General features: G+C 40.1%; 2 protein-coding genes and 1 long non-coding RNA gene across 5 annotated transcripts in view; 2 read left to right on the top strand and 1 right to left on the bottom strand.

Moving 5' to 3' along the window:
• Positions 1-16,146, top strand: part of LOC117135307 (protein MLP1) — a 71,453-nt gene that overhangs the window by 25,500 nt on the left and 29,807 nt on the right. Inside the window, exons 1-2 of one of the 3 annotated variants that reach the window (XM_033295497.1) lie at positions 6,727-6,848; positions 10,071-10,207. In XM_033295497.1, coding sequence (XP_033151388.1) covers positions 6,742-6,848; positions 10,071-10,207 — 244 coding nt within the window. In that variant the 5' untranslated portion in view covers positions 6,727-6,741. Of the gene's footprint in view, positions 1-6,726; positions 6,849-10,070; positions 10,208-10,800; positions 11,034-16,146 lie in introns of those variants that run through there. The other 2 variants (XM_033295495.1, XM_033295498.1) reach the window with 2 other exon arrangements.
• LOC117135318 (serine/threonine-protein phosphatase PP1) lies at positions 7,909-9,322 on the bottom strand. The gene has a single exon (XM_033295516.1). The coding sequence runs from the start codon at positions 9,288-9,290 to the stop codon at positions 8,283-8,285; it is 1,008 nt and encodes a 335-aa protein (XP_033151407.1). The 5' UTR covers positions 9,291-9,322; the 3' UTR covers positions 7,909-8,282.
• LOC117135326 lies at positions 11,043-15,131 on the top strand. The gene is made up of 2 exons (XR_004458997.1): positions 11,043-11,886; positions 12,053-15,131. It is a non-coding gene; the product is annotated as an uncharacterized LOC117135326 (long non-coding RNA).

Genomic DNA, 16,146 nt, shown 5'->3' with positions numbered 1-16,146 from the left:
GAACAAAAGTTTGCTTTGCGAGGGGGGCCAACTCAATCGAGCGAAACCGAATCAAATGGTCAATCAGAATTAATGAAATTGCCGCATGCAAATCGCAGCTTTTGTTGCATTCTGACGTCAATTAAGCGTTTCATTCAGACCGCCATTCCATCGGATTTCCCCTTGGCAGCCGGCAACGCCTTTAGAATTTTCATTTACGCTCGTTGAATATCGCCGCCAGCCGGACATTTTGCAGTTAGCATTTTGCATTTTGCGAATTTGCATTAACAATTCGTGCCAATTTCCAGCTATATTTTCGCTGTCGGTTTTCAGCTCCTCAGAGTAATTACGAGTGCGAGTGGTGGGGAATTTACAATTTTACAAGTTTCGGCTTCTTCGTTGAGTGTGCAAGAAACAGCAAATTTGAAATTGTAATGAAGTTGGTTTTTGCGGCGGCCAAAGTTTTCCAGTAGCTAGAGAAAACTGTTTATTAGCTGCTGGGCGGGGAGAAGGGCGTGGCGAAGGGGGAGGTGCCCGGCAAGGTTGCCAGTCAGCATAAATTATAAGTGAGAATTTAAAAAAAATATTACGCAGTTGAAGTTTTGGTTAGATAAATGAAACTTAAGCTAATTTACAGTGCGATAAAATGTATCTCGTAGGTATCAATTTACTTCCAAAGCTGCAAATTCCTAAATACAATGCAATCTGATTATTCATTTTGGGTTGGCATTAAACAATTTCTTAGTGACACTTTTACAATCAAACAAATCTTTGCTGATGACAGCTTACAGTCTTAAAATCGCCTTTAAATTAAATTTCCATTGCAGGTAATTGGATTTGTGGGTGAATTTCCTTTGCTGGCATTAACTACTCATAAATCAAAATGTGCTTCCAACATTTAACTTTTTATCTTCACGATAAGTTCCACATTTCTCAGTGCCTCTATTTGTGCCTTGTGCAAATTAATTTGAAATATGTGTCACATTGCCCGCTTTACTTGGGAGTTTTTGCTTTTGTTGGCCAGACGGGGCACATTAATATGTAATTAGCAGCAAATGACCTCAATTTTTGCGGAGGGCTTGCCGTTGGCAGCCATGAAAGTACTCTCCCTGGATTGGGATGATGAAAGTCCCACGTGTCCAATGGCATTTGATGGCGTTTTAAGTGCCACCGAATGAACAGCTGAGTAATGCCGCCCTGCGGCATTCGTTGCTCATCATCGACATCATCATTGGATACTATATACTATATAGCCCGAATTGAGGTTCCATAAAAAAAAAAAATGTGGAAGGAATACCTCCAAAACCATAAATTTATGTGAGCGTGGCAAACAAATTGCCTTCCGTATGGGAAATTATTGCGTGTGTGCACCCAAATGAAGTGGGAAGCAGACGGTGGAGTGGAGAAGTCGGAAAATCGTGGAAAGTCGAGGCAGCGGGTGGGAAAGTGGGCGGGAACAGGGCACAGGATTCGACGACAAATCATGAATTTGTCAAGTCACATCAACAAGCTGGAAATACCTGGAAATACCTGAAAATACAACCATGACACGTGAGCATTTACACAATCCACGTTAAGTCACCAAACTTGTGGACAGCAAACGCTTAATACGAGTAGTTCTTTTAAATATCTAAATATAAAAAAATATTTTAAAAATTTTACAAAGATAATCCATAACTAACTAATTGTGTATTGCTAGCTGCTTAATTTAAGTATTTATATATTTAAAGACGAAGCCAAAAAGATCAAAACTTTTTCTGTGTGCTTAAACAAGCAGCAGAAGTCACTTGACTTAACCCATGACATGTGTCGCTTGTTTTGACCCCCTTAACACCACTTTGCCTCGCTTTTCGCCAGCTTATTTCGTTATTGATTTGGGGGTGTTGAAAGATTTTCCTTTTCCCTGCGGCTTTGGCAACATTTTGACTGCCATTAAAGTTCACCAAATCTCTGGCATGCGATTTTTCTCACACGTTTCGTAATGTCGATGGGAAAAATCTTATGTGGCAATCGTCTGGCGATTTTAATTTGTCGCCTTCTTTTCGATTTATCTGTGTGCTTTGGGGAAAATGTTTTACAAGTTGGTGAAATTTCTCGGCATTTTCGTTGCGTTGTCTTCTTGAGTTTTTCCCGATGATTTTTGATTAATTGCTCCTCGCTGCCCGAAAGCGATTTAAGTTTTTTGTCTTTGCTTCTGTTCGCTTCTTTATAAATTGGATATTAACTAATGAGCTTAAGTGATTTGGTTGCATTTTCAGCTTTTTCCGTTGGGTTTTTGTTTGAGCATTGTGAAAGTATCAGAGCTGAAGAAAAATGTATTTCGCTGTGTGTGTTCTATAGAAAGGGAAAATTAAGTTGCTGTTGATGTGCGCGTGGGAATTACGAAAGTCATTCATGGTTGCATTAGGTGGGCCATCAATGGATTATATAAGTCAGTAATTCATTTTATTTCGGTGTAATTCTATTTTAAAGGTACTGTTCCTCAATTTCAAACCGAAATTAATATGTTTGATGTGCACCTACCCCAATTTAATTTCACTTAAACGCCCACAAATCTCTGTTTGATATCTCTATGCCCATATCGGTGGCCTGTGGACTTCAAAGGGATTTTTAGCCAGCCACTTAGACGCCCATCAAAATGTTCCGACTTGTTAAAATAAAAACGGGGAATAGAAAAAAAGGAATTGCTTGGCCCACAACAAGCAGGGCACAATGCCGGCTATTACACTATACAGACAAATAATTCCAACTCATGAATCACATGACTTATTTATAAACGACACCAGCGGCCCATCCATCCGCGGCACTAACTCAACAAAACTCAACCCAGCGCAGCCCAAACTCTATTTTTGCCCGATTTTCTCGCTCGATAGACCCGGCAAAAAATAAAAAACCGGCCATGGGAATAAAAAAAGTTTCGGCGGCCGAAAAGAGCAGCAAACATCATCGGTAGTACGGAATCATCTATCCCAACTAATGCAACAAAAAACAAAACAAGCGAAATTAGTTCAAATTCTATATTTAAAAGTAGGACTGTCGGCAAAATGTTGCTGCATCTTTAGCTCCACCGCTTTTCCGTCGCTTTTCCAAACGAAGCGCAACGCCGTGGAAAACACTTGTTTCGCTTTTCGGCTTTTCCGAAATACGAAAGCAACACAAACTTTGTTGCACGGTGTTTGTATGGGAATGTGGCAACATCCGCAAGGTAAAGAGAAGACCATCAAACATAGGAATTATATAGATTAAAGGAAATTTCATAAATTTTATTTAATATAAAATATATATTGGAGAATATCAGAATGTTGTGCTGCAAGATACTTTTATTTAGTTTGTAGTGTTGGTTGTTTTAAAGTGTTGTTTGATTTCAAAGCTAATGTGATAATTTTACTTTTGATTTTTATACAAATAGAAGTGTATCTTCAAGTGGCTTAGGCCAAACTTTAATCAGAGCTCGACTATCTTTTGTTCCACTATTGCTTATCTCGCCGCAGAAATCGCCATTGAAAGAGTTGTTGAAATGTTTACGCTCAGCTTCGTCCATTGTACATGGATGATGGAAAATATTGGGGGGCACTCGAGCAAAACGGCGCCGGTTGCCGAGGCCCAGAATCAATTAGGTTTTTGCTTTGTAACCAAAGTTGGCCACTTACCTCCTCCATGGAAAGAGCAAGATTTGGCAAACTTTTTGTACACCAATTAATACATTTATGCATGTTTTTAATGGACACTTTTAGTGTTTCTGGGATTTCCGTTTCGAGCGTTTCCAGTCGAGTGCGCTAATGTGCTAAATTCTGCTCGAAAACCATTTCACATTGCTCGAACTTGGCTCTTATTTTTGTTTGCACTCAAACGAAAAATGTATGTGTGCGTTCTCTTTGGAAAACAAACAATTTGGAGAATAACAATAATTCTTACAACGAAGACCGAGTGGAAAAGCCAATATTTGGCTGGATTGCTATTTATACAGCAATTCTTCAGTTGACCGCAATTTCGACGAATATGAATTTAAATGTGTTGCTGGCTCCTTTGCGATGCGACCATAATTTAAGACCTTGGGGAATATGATGCAATTTCGGTATTTATGAATGCCTAAATGTTATGGCTTATACAAACATGTGGCTGTTTTGGTTTCTTTAATTTTAAACAAAGTTACAGAACTTCCACTGATCCACATTCAAGTGTCAAATAGCTGTAAGAAAAATTATAACAAAGCCTCTAATTAAAACAGACACGAAGGCAGCAGCGATAGATCTTCCTACAAACACCCCGACTAATGACGACTTCAGATGAAATTCCGCCTAGGAAAAACCACATTTACATTTCTTATCGCGCAGTCAATTCAATTTGCACATTTCTGCGCTTCGTCGGCTTTCTGTGAAGTATCTATCTCAATCATTGAATCACCGAGCATAGCGTGCTGTCTTCCCATCCAACATTTCCAGCTATTTGCAATGGTTTCCTAACCCCAATGCTATTGTAAGCCATATCCCACTGCCCATATATGACATAAACTATTGCAGTATGGAAGAAAAAGTGTGGCACTGCCAATGAGCAGGTTGTCAGCCAGGCAGTCTATATGCCCATCTATGAGTCGGAGTCATTAGACTTGGCTAACAAGTGGGAGTGCTGGCTGGTAATACCCCTTCCAGAGAGAGGGGTCTTTGCCATTTGGTAATCGTTTTGAGACCGCTAAGCAAAGTCTGACAAACTGATCAAGCAGAATGTGGCAAACAAAAGTATGAATGTGTGAATAACCACTTTACAATATTAGATACAAGATGTATCTGTGTACAGTAACTTACATATTGATGAACTCATAGTAAAGTGCGCTATATCATAACCCATTCATATCCCATTCAAAACCCATCTTGTATCGTGCGAAATTAGCTGAGTTATATGAGTAGATCTAATTGAAGTGAGCCACTTCTACTTCTCCAGCCACTTGAACAGATTTATGCCCACTCCACCTTCGCTATGACTTCCATTAGAGCTGCTTAGTTCTCGGATGGAGTGTCTCCGGCTTCGTGGCGACCACTTTGGAGCACTGCACTCCAGTTGAGTGTCGTTATTGTTACCATCTACCATCTACCATCCAGCATTTACCATGGCGATGGCTTGTCTGCGGTCTGCGACGACATCGAATGCTGCTAATGTTCATTAATAACTCATGCGTTAAACAAAAGCTGCGATTCTCGTCTGGTTTGGTTTGGTCGGTTAGATTGGAGCTCTCATTGTGCTACACTCTTGAAGTTGTCAGTCTGGTTATGTTGTCATTAAAGAGCATTTAATTTGAGATAAATAAAACGATTTTTAAATCTATATATTTGTTAGGACCGTTTTACTGTGCTGCGCACTACGCCAAATTCCACTTCATTATTTGATGTTTCTATTAGAAGTGGGTAGAGCAATTAGATTCCAGCATAATTTGAAACAAAGGGTCACCTATTTACGTTCGAGAACAAAAGAATTGATTAATGAGAATTTTCGCAAGATACAAACCGTGTATATATGTAAATAAGATCTCGCATAATGAACTCATTGTGCCGCTCTCCGCAAAGGAAGTGAACAATTTAATTATTCTACATTCGCAGAAGATTCTTTTGAGGTTAAGAGGGCAACCGCGAAGTGCAATCACTGCCAGTCGCTTTCAATGGCCATTAAATCAAATTGGCCTAGTCAAGTGAAAGTATGCAAATGAGTTAAGTACGCAACGTTTCAACGAGAGGATATAAACTTCAATTAAAATTGTGGCTTATCGATTGGGCATGTACGCAAATAAAACCAATTTTGCGAATTTAAGTACACTACAAAAGATGTAATACCACTAGAAATGTGCTGTGTACTACTGGGTATGCAAAACACAATAAAATAAGAAATGCAACGAAAATCGATGGGGAATACGTTGTTTGGGGGATAAATCCCTCAAACGTTTGGATCGCCCAATTCCCCACTGCCATCTCCTTCCTTGTAGAACGAACAAACAAAGCTGAGTGCAAACAGAGCTGCAGCTGCAATTAAGTTTAATGGAAGCTCATTAAGAGTACGAATTGTTTCTGCTCCGACTGGAGTCGAGGGAAATGGCAAACGGTTGCATAATGAATTCAGATGCATATACAAGCTATGTATGTATATGCAACTGGACCGTGGTCTGCAGATGGATGCCTGCCACAGCAATAACGACGAATTATTGAGGAAACTGCAATTCGAAGTTGCTGTTTGCTGGCAACGAGAGGAAGTCGCCTAATTGCCCCGTCAATTTTTCTTTTCACTTTTTGCATTTGCCAAAGGCCAAAGATCAATTGCTGGCCTGGCCAAGTGCCATCAAAAAATAGTCAGAAAAAAACCTGGAAAATGGCAGCTCAGTTGTCAGAATTTTTATGGATTTTGCCATGGCTCTTAATGTCGTCTGTGTCCTTGTTGCTGTGGCAATTAAAATGCAGCCAGTGGCATCTATTCGCAAAAACAAGGAATTAATTGTCAGCTTGTAAAAGTGAACATTTACAAGTGTCGCAAGTGAAGAGGGAAACGGAATTGCTTTGGGGATTTCGCAATAAACACCTGATTCAGGTGACGAAAGAGAATCTTCGTAAAACTAAGATTTAAAAAGAGTTTTCTTTGATTCAACAGTCAAAAAAACTACTGATGTAGTGGCTCTTTATATTTTCATAAAACGCGTAAAATATTAAAAAAAAATATATTTAAAAAAAATATATTTCTCAATTGCACATGAGGTGATAAGCCAGTTCTAGCGAAGAGAAGGGAATGCTGGCCATAGTAACCCTGATGACTGGAGGTGTTGGGGTATGCAAAAACCCCAATCGTTCTGGCCGGAAAACTGCCTTCAAAGTGGTGGCAACATCGGTGAAAGGGTAAGCGTGATTCTCCAGCCCAAAAAGCTGACAAATGAGAGGCAAAGGTGTGTTCCTAGCAGGTGAAAATTTGGGCTGGAACTTTGCCTTTGCCTGTGATTACATTCCTACACAGTACAGATAATTCTATGGCATTTTCTGTGCACTTTGAGATACCTTCTAGAATAGGGGTATACCCGAATAGGGACTCACATCATTGGCCAAAGTGTTGGTAATTACAAGAAATGTATTGAATGGATTTCATTTTCAGTAATTTAATTTTTATATCTATAGTATACGTGCTTAAATCGCGTACTTGTCTCCCCTCTTAGGTTTTCGTTAATGTCTCCCCTCAGATTTTCATGAATGTCTCAACATTTGCATTTCATTAATAATGCATTTTAATTACGAACCTTCGCAGTTGCAACCGCTCCTCAGCTTTTGCACTTTGTGGTCGGACTGGGGATGATATAATAAATATTTATAACAACGTCACGGGTTTAAGGCGAAGGAACAGCCCCAGCATCGGTACATTGCTATTTAAAAATTTACAATCTGTTTATAATGCGAGTAAGCCCAATAGCGCCCTCTCTTTTTCGCCAGCCTATAGCCGACTCTTTCTGTTCAATCGATTCTCTCACTCGATTTCCGCTAGTGTTTAACGCTTCAGCGAATTCTTCAGCGTGTCGATGGGTTCGTTTCACGTTTTGCATAATTAAATCTATTTACCGCCCAGTCGCCGACTTTCCACCCGCCTTTCCCTGGATTTTTTTATAATGCCTGAAAACTCCACATTTGTAACTCGCTGTGCTGATGAACTTGTTTCCTACTTCAGCCTTCCAGGCGGAAATGTTCGCTTTTCTTCGGGGATTGGCGTTTTAGCTATTTCTTGGCTTTGGCCAAGGCGGCGCCTTAAATGGTGACACTGAAAGCAAACCTTGGCAGTGAAAATATAGTATTGCCAAACGGTAGCTGGGCTTGCCGGTAAACAATGTGCGCTGCAAAAACTCCGAATGACTTGGCATAGTTTACGCAGTGAAATTGATTTGTGTTCGCTTTTATTTTCTTTGTGCACGCGGCTTTGCCGACAAGAAATTAAGTATTCTGAACTAATGTTGATTTATGAGGAGGGGGGAAAGTTGCGTGCTAAAAAACTGATTTTCTTCCGGATAAAAAACCAAACTCGAAATAAAATTGGTTTGTACAATTTGGTGGTCATTGCTGAATTTATATTTATAATTTATACATTTTCCATGTAGTATCATCAAGCAGTAATGCCATTTTGATGCTTGAGATGCTCATTCATGAAAGTGAAATTGTTACTTGATGATAGTACATTTATAGCGAGATGATCTATCCTTTTGGCTCTGGTCCACAATTTAAGATTACTGAGCTTCCAAGCCTCTGCTAATCTTTGCAGGAATTGATAGTTTAAGCAGCCTTTCCGTCTGTTTTTCAACTTATGGGAGAAACACTCCGACTTCTAGCGACGACTCTTCGGATGTCACCCCGCTGTATATCGAAAGAGATAACTAGATCCTTGTCCACGCCCATTGAAGCCCCTGCGTTGTCGTACAAGCCACAATAGTTGGGTGCCGAGAAGACGGTGACCAACTGGCGTTTGGCAAAGAACTCGTATCCATCCTCCACCACCTGGTGGGCACGACACACCAGATCGAAGTCGTTCTTTTGCAGAAACTTCTCGAGGACATCGCGCCCATAGAGGTAGCTAACACCCCGATCACTCGATGTCCAGCCGAAGCCATAGCGATCCGGATCGCTCCACAACAGATCGCATAGCAGACCCGTTTCGGGCACTTCTGTGGGACGGGCAATCGATTCGATGTTGCTCAGCTCCTTCAGCTGCGGACTTAGGCCGCCGTGGCAACAGAAGATGCGGTGGGAAATGATGGCTGCCACGGGCATGCAGTTGTAGCAATCGACAAAGGTTTTCCACAGCTTCACCGTGTAGCGCCGCTTGCACTCGTCGAAGAATCCGTAGACTCGATTCACCGACTGCGACTCGTGATTTCCACGCAGTAGGTAAATGTGCTTTGGGAACTTGACGCGCAGTGCCAAAAGCAGGGTGATCGTTTCCACCGAGTTTTTGCCCCTGTCCACGTAATCCCCGAGAAATAGATACCGTGTCTGCGGCGGATATCCGCACTGATCGAGGATCTTCATCAGATCGTGATACTGCCCGTGTATATCGCCCACAACTCTAATGGGTGCCGTAACATTGAGCAGCATGGGCTCGTCGAGGAAAAGTTCACGTGCCAGGGTGCACAGTAAGTTCACTTCTGTCTCCAACAACGGAAGCCTTTGCATCTTTGAGCGTCGGAAGTTCATCAGTTTATTGAGCAGATCATTCAGATTTAGGGCCGCAGGCAGATGGTAGTCAGTACTCGCTTCGCTGTTCGACAACTGCCCCGCGATATGTAAACTTTCCATAAACACGGCCATCGTTTTGGTGTGTGAAATCAACAAGTGTATTATCAAATTAAAAAAAACTGACAGTAAATGGAAAGCCATGAAAAATTAAGCAATCTTTGACTAAAAAATATTTTACATTATTATAAATGGTAGCTCATCATCAACTCATTTTAACTGCAATTAATGCGACATGAAGTTAAAACTAACGATTAACGGTCCCGAACTCGGTTTCGTACTCGTCCCGTACTGGTCCCGTACTCGTCCCGTACTGGTCCCCTACTCGTCCCGTACTGGTCCCGAACTCGGTGGTTTACAGTGGTTTCCTGCTGAAATTTTCCCCTTTTTTACAAAGTTTTCAATTAGCGAGCTGTCGACGGAAGTCGTACGTAAAAAGTGCAAGCGAAAAAATAGTTGAACAGCGGCGACGCAAATGAAATTTCACCCACTTAACGGAAAAACGGCGGTGCATAAATTTGACGCGTCTTCCAATTGATTTTCCAATTTTCACCTGCTTTGTTTGTTTCTGTTTTGTGATTGCTCAGCGACGCTTGAAGAATGTTTGCAATAATTTCACAGCCTTATGAATTTTCAAGTGCCGTCGCTGCGTTGCGAAGTTTTTAGATTGTTGGAAAAGCTACGGAAAATGCGAAAATTATGGTTGTGGGGAAAAAATAACGATGACCGGTTGAAAAGTTAGCATTTGTTATGGGCACATTTTCAGTGAATTAATTTAATGTTTATTGAGCAGTCGATTGTTGAGTAATTAATTTGAAATTATAACTAATGGATGTTCATTGTCTTTCCTTACAGTGGACGCTCGTACAGCAAGGACAGCCACAAGAGTTCGCACAGTGACTTGAGTTTAATGTGCAATGCCTCATCGTCCCGGCCATCGAACTCTGCGTCTGGAAGCGGATCCCCGAAGCTATTGGCAAACACTCAATTGCGTAAGTATTTATATAATGTTTATAATAGTGTACCTTAATATTATATATGATATAGTTTTATAGTTAGATATTGGGTGTCAAACGACTGTTAAAAATTATATTTGGTTAGGTTTTTACCAAATTAATCATTTGTAGCCATCACAGTTAAGTATTCTACAAAGTTTTGCATATGAAATTGAGATATTTTTACTTTAATGTGAATGCCTAAAAGTATGCTTCACAATTTAAAACTTCTGATCGCACTTGTAAACTTTCTAGCGCGCAAGCAGTTCAAAGCAATGCGACCAAGCAGTGCATGTTGCAGCAACATGTATAGTATAGTGTACCACCACAACGAGATAAACGAAACTATCTCTCACCGCAAATAAACTTTGATGTCTCGAGCCAAACTTCGAAACTGCTAAGTAGAATACTCAAAGTTTTAAAGCCGCGAACCGGCTTTTCATCGACCACCAAGCGGCTGCTCGCTAAGAGCTCCGTTTTATGGCGAAGAGCGCTAGTTCGTGAGCGCTGAAGTTGTAGATACAAATGTATCTGGTGTCGTCGATAAAACGGCATTTGGCTTTTGCCTACAGTTTGCTTTTCGACGCTGTCTCTTCAGTTGACGGCGGGTTTTCAATGCTAACGTGTGCCGCTCGCTCTCCGTTCTTCGCGTTGTTCGTGTTCTTTGTGATCTCGATTAGATCGCGTTTCGTGATCGAGAGGGAAAATAATTACCGAAATTGGTCATGAAACAAGGCCCAAAGTGTTTTGTGTGATAGTGATGGATCAAAAATCAATCATTTAATGTTATCTATAGTCCATTGAAACTACAAATTGCAGACGGGTCAGACTATGCACAAAAATGATTCATAGTTTTAACTTAAAATGGCTCCCCTTTAAAGCCCTTTTTGCACCCCTAAACTCTTTTTTACCTTTATATTAACCCCGTCTGTAAAACAGGTTTTCCAGCTTTTCAATAGAATGTCGGTTGGCTGGTGTTTCTTATTTATTTCGAAAATGTGTGTAAAATGTTTTCAGCTGAAACAAAAGCATCGTCTGGCATTTCCAGACTCACTTTTGACCACCGAAACTCGAAACCCATCCAACCACCTTCGGCTGCATTATTCATTTGGTCTTATTTCTCTGCTCTTGACGTCATCTCTGTGTATTTCAATTTGGTATTTATTTCGCTTTTTACGTGTTGACACTGGATACCCAAAGAATATAAAAACACATACAGGATTTTTAGAGTAAAAATCGCATTAGCTTGGCAGGGCAATCAATCAATCAGTGGGTGCTCTCCCCCTTTCATTCCATTTTCTTGCCAACCCGACAAAGAATTCTTCTGGGCTTTTGCTGGCCATAAATTATGTTGGTCGTAATCAGTTTTGTTACAGTTTGTGCCTTGGCTTTCTCACGAACTTTTGCGAAGCCGCAAAATCACCCCAACTCTCTCTTCGTCTCTCTATAGACCCGATTACCGTTAGCTTTTGTCTAGGAGAAGAATCCGCCAGGTGAATGAAAAGGGGTGGGGAGAAGAGTTCATTTACCTATGGCAGTTGAAAACGTGCCTCTCGTCGCAACTCTGGGATCAAACTACATCGGCATTCAATTGGAAGCTCTGAAAGGCTTCTACTTACCTGCCTACCTTTGTCCAGCTGCCAAAGTTTCGCGAAATGTAATCCCATAATGAATGGGTAAGTCGGGGGTGATGGGATGAATATAATGATGCCGGGACATAAGCTTCTCTCGACGTTGATTTGGGTGTGCGGAACATTACAATGAGATCACCTCAACACCTGGTGACATCAGTGGGATGGAGATTAAAGTTTTGCTTCTCTTTTGCTTGCTAATTACGCATAGTTGACAAATATATCGATGTTTGTCTGAGCTCAAATCTTCATCACTTCGGTAACTGACGAATGGGAATGAAACACTGCAGTAAAAAAGTAAGTTTAGCTAAATACTCATACGTCAGAAAGGAATTAAAGTTTTGTCATTAAGTCTCGAATCAATTCTAAATAACAGCTTTAGTGTCAGATCGTAAAGTCCAAGAAGACTATTAAATCACTTATCCGCTTATGTTATTACGGAAATCATCAGTGGGAAATGGTCAGTAGGCGTAACAAACAGTTTCCACACAGAGGAATCTCACTTATGTTCTATATCCGTAGCTCAACGGATATTAGCCCTATATGGTTGGGCATGCCTAAGACCTTATTTATGGGGTTTTCTAGACTCTCTTACCTCCAAAGACGACACCTGTTTCCGGCCTTATCTACTGGTTTCGATCGGGCATCTTTTTGAGTCCACTCCGACGTTGGCTCTGATTTTTCCACAACTGGCTGCTGTGGCTATAATTTTCATCAAACAGTCGACAGTTCTCGTTGGTTTGTTGCTAGAAAACAAGCGGCATTTCGTGGTGTGCGTGGCTTTCCATCTGTGTGCATTTCTCTTCGTCTTTCATCTGTGTGTTTGTGCGGCATGAACGACTCTTTCTTAATTTTCACTTGACGTGCTGGCATGCTTTTGTGCTTTTTTACATTATTATTATCATATTTGCATTTTTTCTGCATCTCTTGTCTGCTCGGCTTGTCGTTGTCCGTCGTCTCCTCTCTTTGCCTTGCATTAAATTATTATTTACTGTGTACAGTGGGGCCTCGGTGGGGAAGATGATACTCCTGGGGTTCGGTCTCGGTTTCAGCTTTTGTCTCTGCACTGATAAAAATATTTGGGGCAGCAGAATTTTAAGTATTACAATCATAATAGGAATAGTTCAGCTAAACGGAATCTACTTTGGAGCGCAGACTGTAGCCTCTTTCAAAGTCATGAGTTGTTAAATTAATCCCTATAAACAAACATATTAACCAATTCTTTCTTCAATGTCAAATTGCTTTAAATTATTGTTCTCTGTGTATTTGTGTTTACAGCGCCAACTCTTCAACTAATTTTTTGCTTTCATTTTGCTCTACCTCACCCTATCTCCCTTTCACTCTATCTCTCTCGCTGTCCCCCTCTCGCAATGGCGCTTAATAATTATGTGGGAAATTGCAAAATAATGCTAGACAGAAATATTTCTAGTATTTCTTTCATTTTCTGTGCTTTGTGTGTTTCGTTTCGTTTTGCACTTGTGTTTTCTTTTTTTTTGCATTTTCCATTCGCTGTTTTTGTATAATTCGCTTAACTATGCGAGAAAGTGTTGTGGGCGTTATGTTGTAAAAATTATGCTGCAAAATATCAGCAGCAAAAAACTGCAACACCGCCGACCAAAGAAACTAAAAATGAAATGCATTCAAATGGAATTGCGGCTGCTTTTCAATTTGCCAACATTGTAAAGTGAAGTGAAGGTTGCTAAAGGGAAAAACTGATTTTCCATCTAGGAATTTTCCAGGTTTTCCAAAGGAAATAGAAATTTCAAGTAAACAGATCATTTACAGATTATTCTTTATCAAAAAAAGGAAAGTTTGATACCTCTATATATAATAATAATAGATTAATTCGCATTGACCAGTTGATCCCGGTAACTTTCTCATTCCTTAAACTCCTATACCTTTTGGCCATAACGCGATTACCATAATTGCATGGAACACCCAAAAAACTGATATCTTTTCCGATTCAAGTGCAAGCTCACCTCAGGAATAAACTATACAACAAAAATGTATCTTTAGATGGCTGTCAACTTTCACTTGATATTTTTCGATCGATGCAATCGGAAGGTGTATTGTCTGTATTTTTTTACTTTGTTATGTTTTTTGCATAATTTCCTACGGCTCTCGTTGTTGGATAAGAAACGAAGGCGAAACACTTTTCATTTTGCCATAATGAAGCGCTTATATGCCGCGAACATCATGTGCCTGCTCCAATCACACAGACCAAAAATGGTCAGAAATCAGCTGTTTGTGTGCCGGCCAAACAAATTTCAACTGGTCACTGAACCATTCACTCCATTCAGAGAGCTAGCCAAATTGATCAAAAACTGGGCTGCCGATGTGTTGATAATGTTAACGAAGATTGAATCGGCTGGTGTTGTTATAGTTGCATGCACCATGAATATCGCATTTCAATTCTAGCGTGCCGAGTCTTATGCTGCTGTCAGTTTTTTAACGAGCTGTTTAAATAAATGTAAAATGAGAAAACTAGAGCAGTTTATGATAAGGTTTACGAGACACTTTGTTGAATTGCTGTGTTAAAGTCAAACGGAAAACAAGTAATAAGTTTCAGGCTGATTGATTTTGCATGTGATGTATTTATGTGCATGTATGGAACTAAAACTGGCTAAATATATTTTAGCTGTCTAACTTTACCACTACTTTTTATAGGGTATTTTCTTGGCCATTTACCATTGGGTTTTCCATTCCCAGAATCACCTGCATTTCGTGTTTGATTGATCGCAGCATTTAAAGCCGAACGTTGTCTTCTTGCTGAGTTGTAAACGAGTGAAAGACAGGGAAATGAGATGGGACCCCCGAAGATCCGATGCTTTTAAACTCTGCTCAAACAACATCAACTTGAACAAGCATTCGTGGCTAATTTGCATATCGAAGTAAGCCATTGAATGCCGGGACTTGAACGAGTCAATTGGTGGGTCTCGACTGGTCAAATGTATCCGCTCGTCGCGGAGTCATAAAGTGCATTTAGTGCTTAGTATTCGGCTTAATTCAATAAATTAATTGTGTCGTTAGACTCGCTCAACTTTTACCACACACTTCCTGCCGACCAAGCACGTAACTTGCGTTGCTAGAAAAACTATGCAATAAGTGCTACAGACCGACAATTGTCATTCAGATGGTTATTTAATGACCCAAGCCAAGGGCCCCGCGTTGGGCGCCAAATGTTTCTGTTTGGGGGTCGCACGTGCGGTCGCTTAGAAAATATCGGCAGACAGCCGGAAGCATTTCATAGGCCGTTGTTAATAATCACTCTCGTTAGATGTCCAAAAAAACACACACTCGACCAACTATATTGTTTGTCTAATGGAAATCTGTGGGACTGTTTTAACAGGTGCCCAACAAATTGATGACCGGAATTCGTTTTGGCTTTGAAAGTGACTAGACAATTTTTTGGGTTTTCAGAAAGCGTAAAGGTCTTGAATCGAATGGATTGGATTTGGCTTTTTACTGAGATTAGGTTTGATTTCTAAATTTAAGTTGTAAGTTGTTATCTTTTTATCAATTAAATATTAACTTTTCACATCACCTGGGAAGTCATTTACCTCTATTTATGAAGTTAACTCTTTGTTTGTTACTTAGTTTTTAAATAAGAATTGTCAAGGCAATTGCACAAATTGTGCAAATTTGAGGTGAAGTGATGTCGACAGCTCAATTAGACCACAAATGAGGTTGCTGTCGTCATCGAAAGAAGACGGCAACCTACTGAGGGATACAAAATTAGCGTTTGAAAAAAAAGTCAAAATGAGGCAAGTGTTGGCTTAAGCAATTCACACATTGGTCCAATGCATTTTAAGTCACTTGCTGTGCAAACAAGGCACTCAAAGAAAATGCCAATGTTTTCAGAATAAAAGCCACTTAAAATGTCATTGAGCGCATTTAAATCAAGGATTCTCTTTTCTTAATTATATTGTAATATATTCATTTATACTATATGCACATTTTTTGTTAGTTTCCAATTCTTTTTGCGTGCATCTATTTAGTGGATACTTTTTGAAAACAAATTGCCGCCACTTGCGCAGTCAGAGGAAAAAGTGTGCCACATGAAAAAGAAATAAGGAAAAATTAGCTTGCAAATGTACCCCCCTTCGCGGTTGAAAAGAAAATCCCGGGGGCAAACGACAGCGTTTTAAAAATAAAATTGCATTATGAGCGCATTCGCATTTGTATTTGCCATTTTCCCCTTTTAATTTTTGTTTTGGTTGGCAATAAAATTGTGTGCGGGATTGCCCAACTGTTTGTGTACTTGCGATTGGAAACTTTATTATCATTTGCCGGAAAATTGGGTTT

The sequence above is a fragment of the Drosophila mauritiana genome, chromosome 2L (genome assembly GCF_004382145.1).
Source record: "Drosophila mauritiana strain mau12 chromosome 2L, ASM438214v1, whole genome shotgun sequence".
NCBI classification, from domain to species: domain Eukaryota; kingdom Metazoa; phylum Arthropoda; class Insecta; order Diptera; family Drosophilidae; genus Drosophila; species Drosophila mauritiana.
The sequence above is the reverse complement of the archived record's forward strand: the minus strand, read 5'-3'. Positions and strand labels throughout refer to the sequence as shown.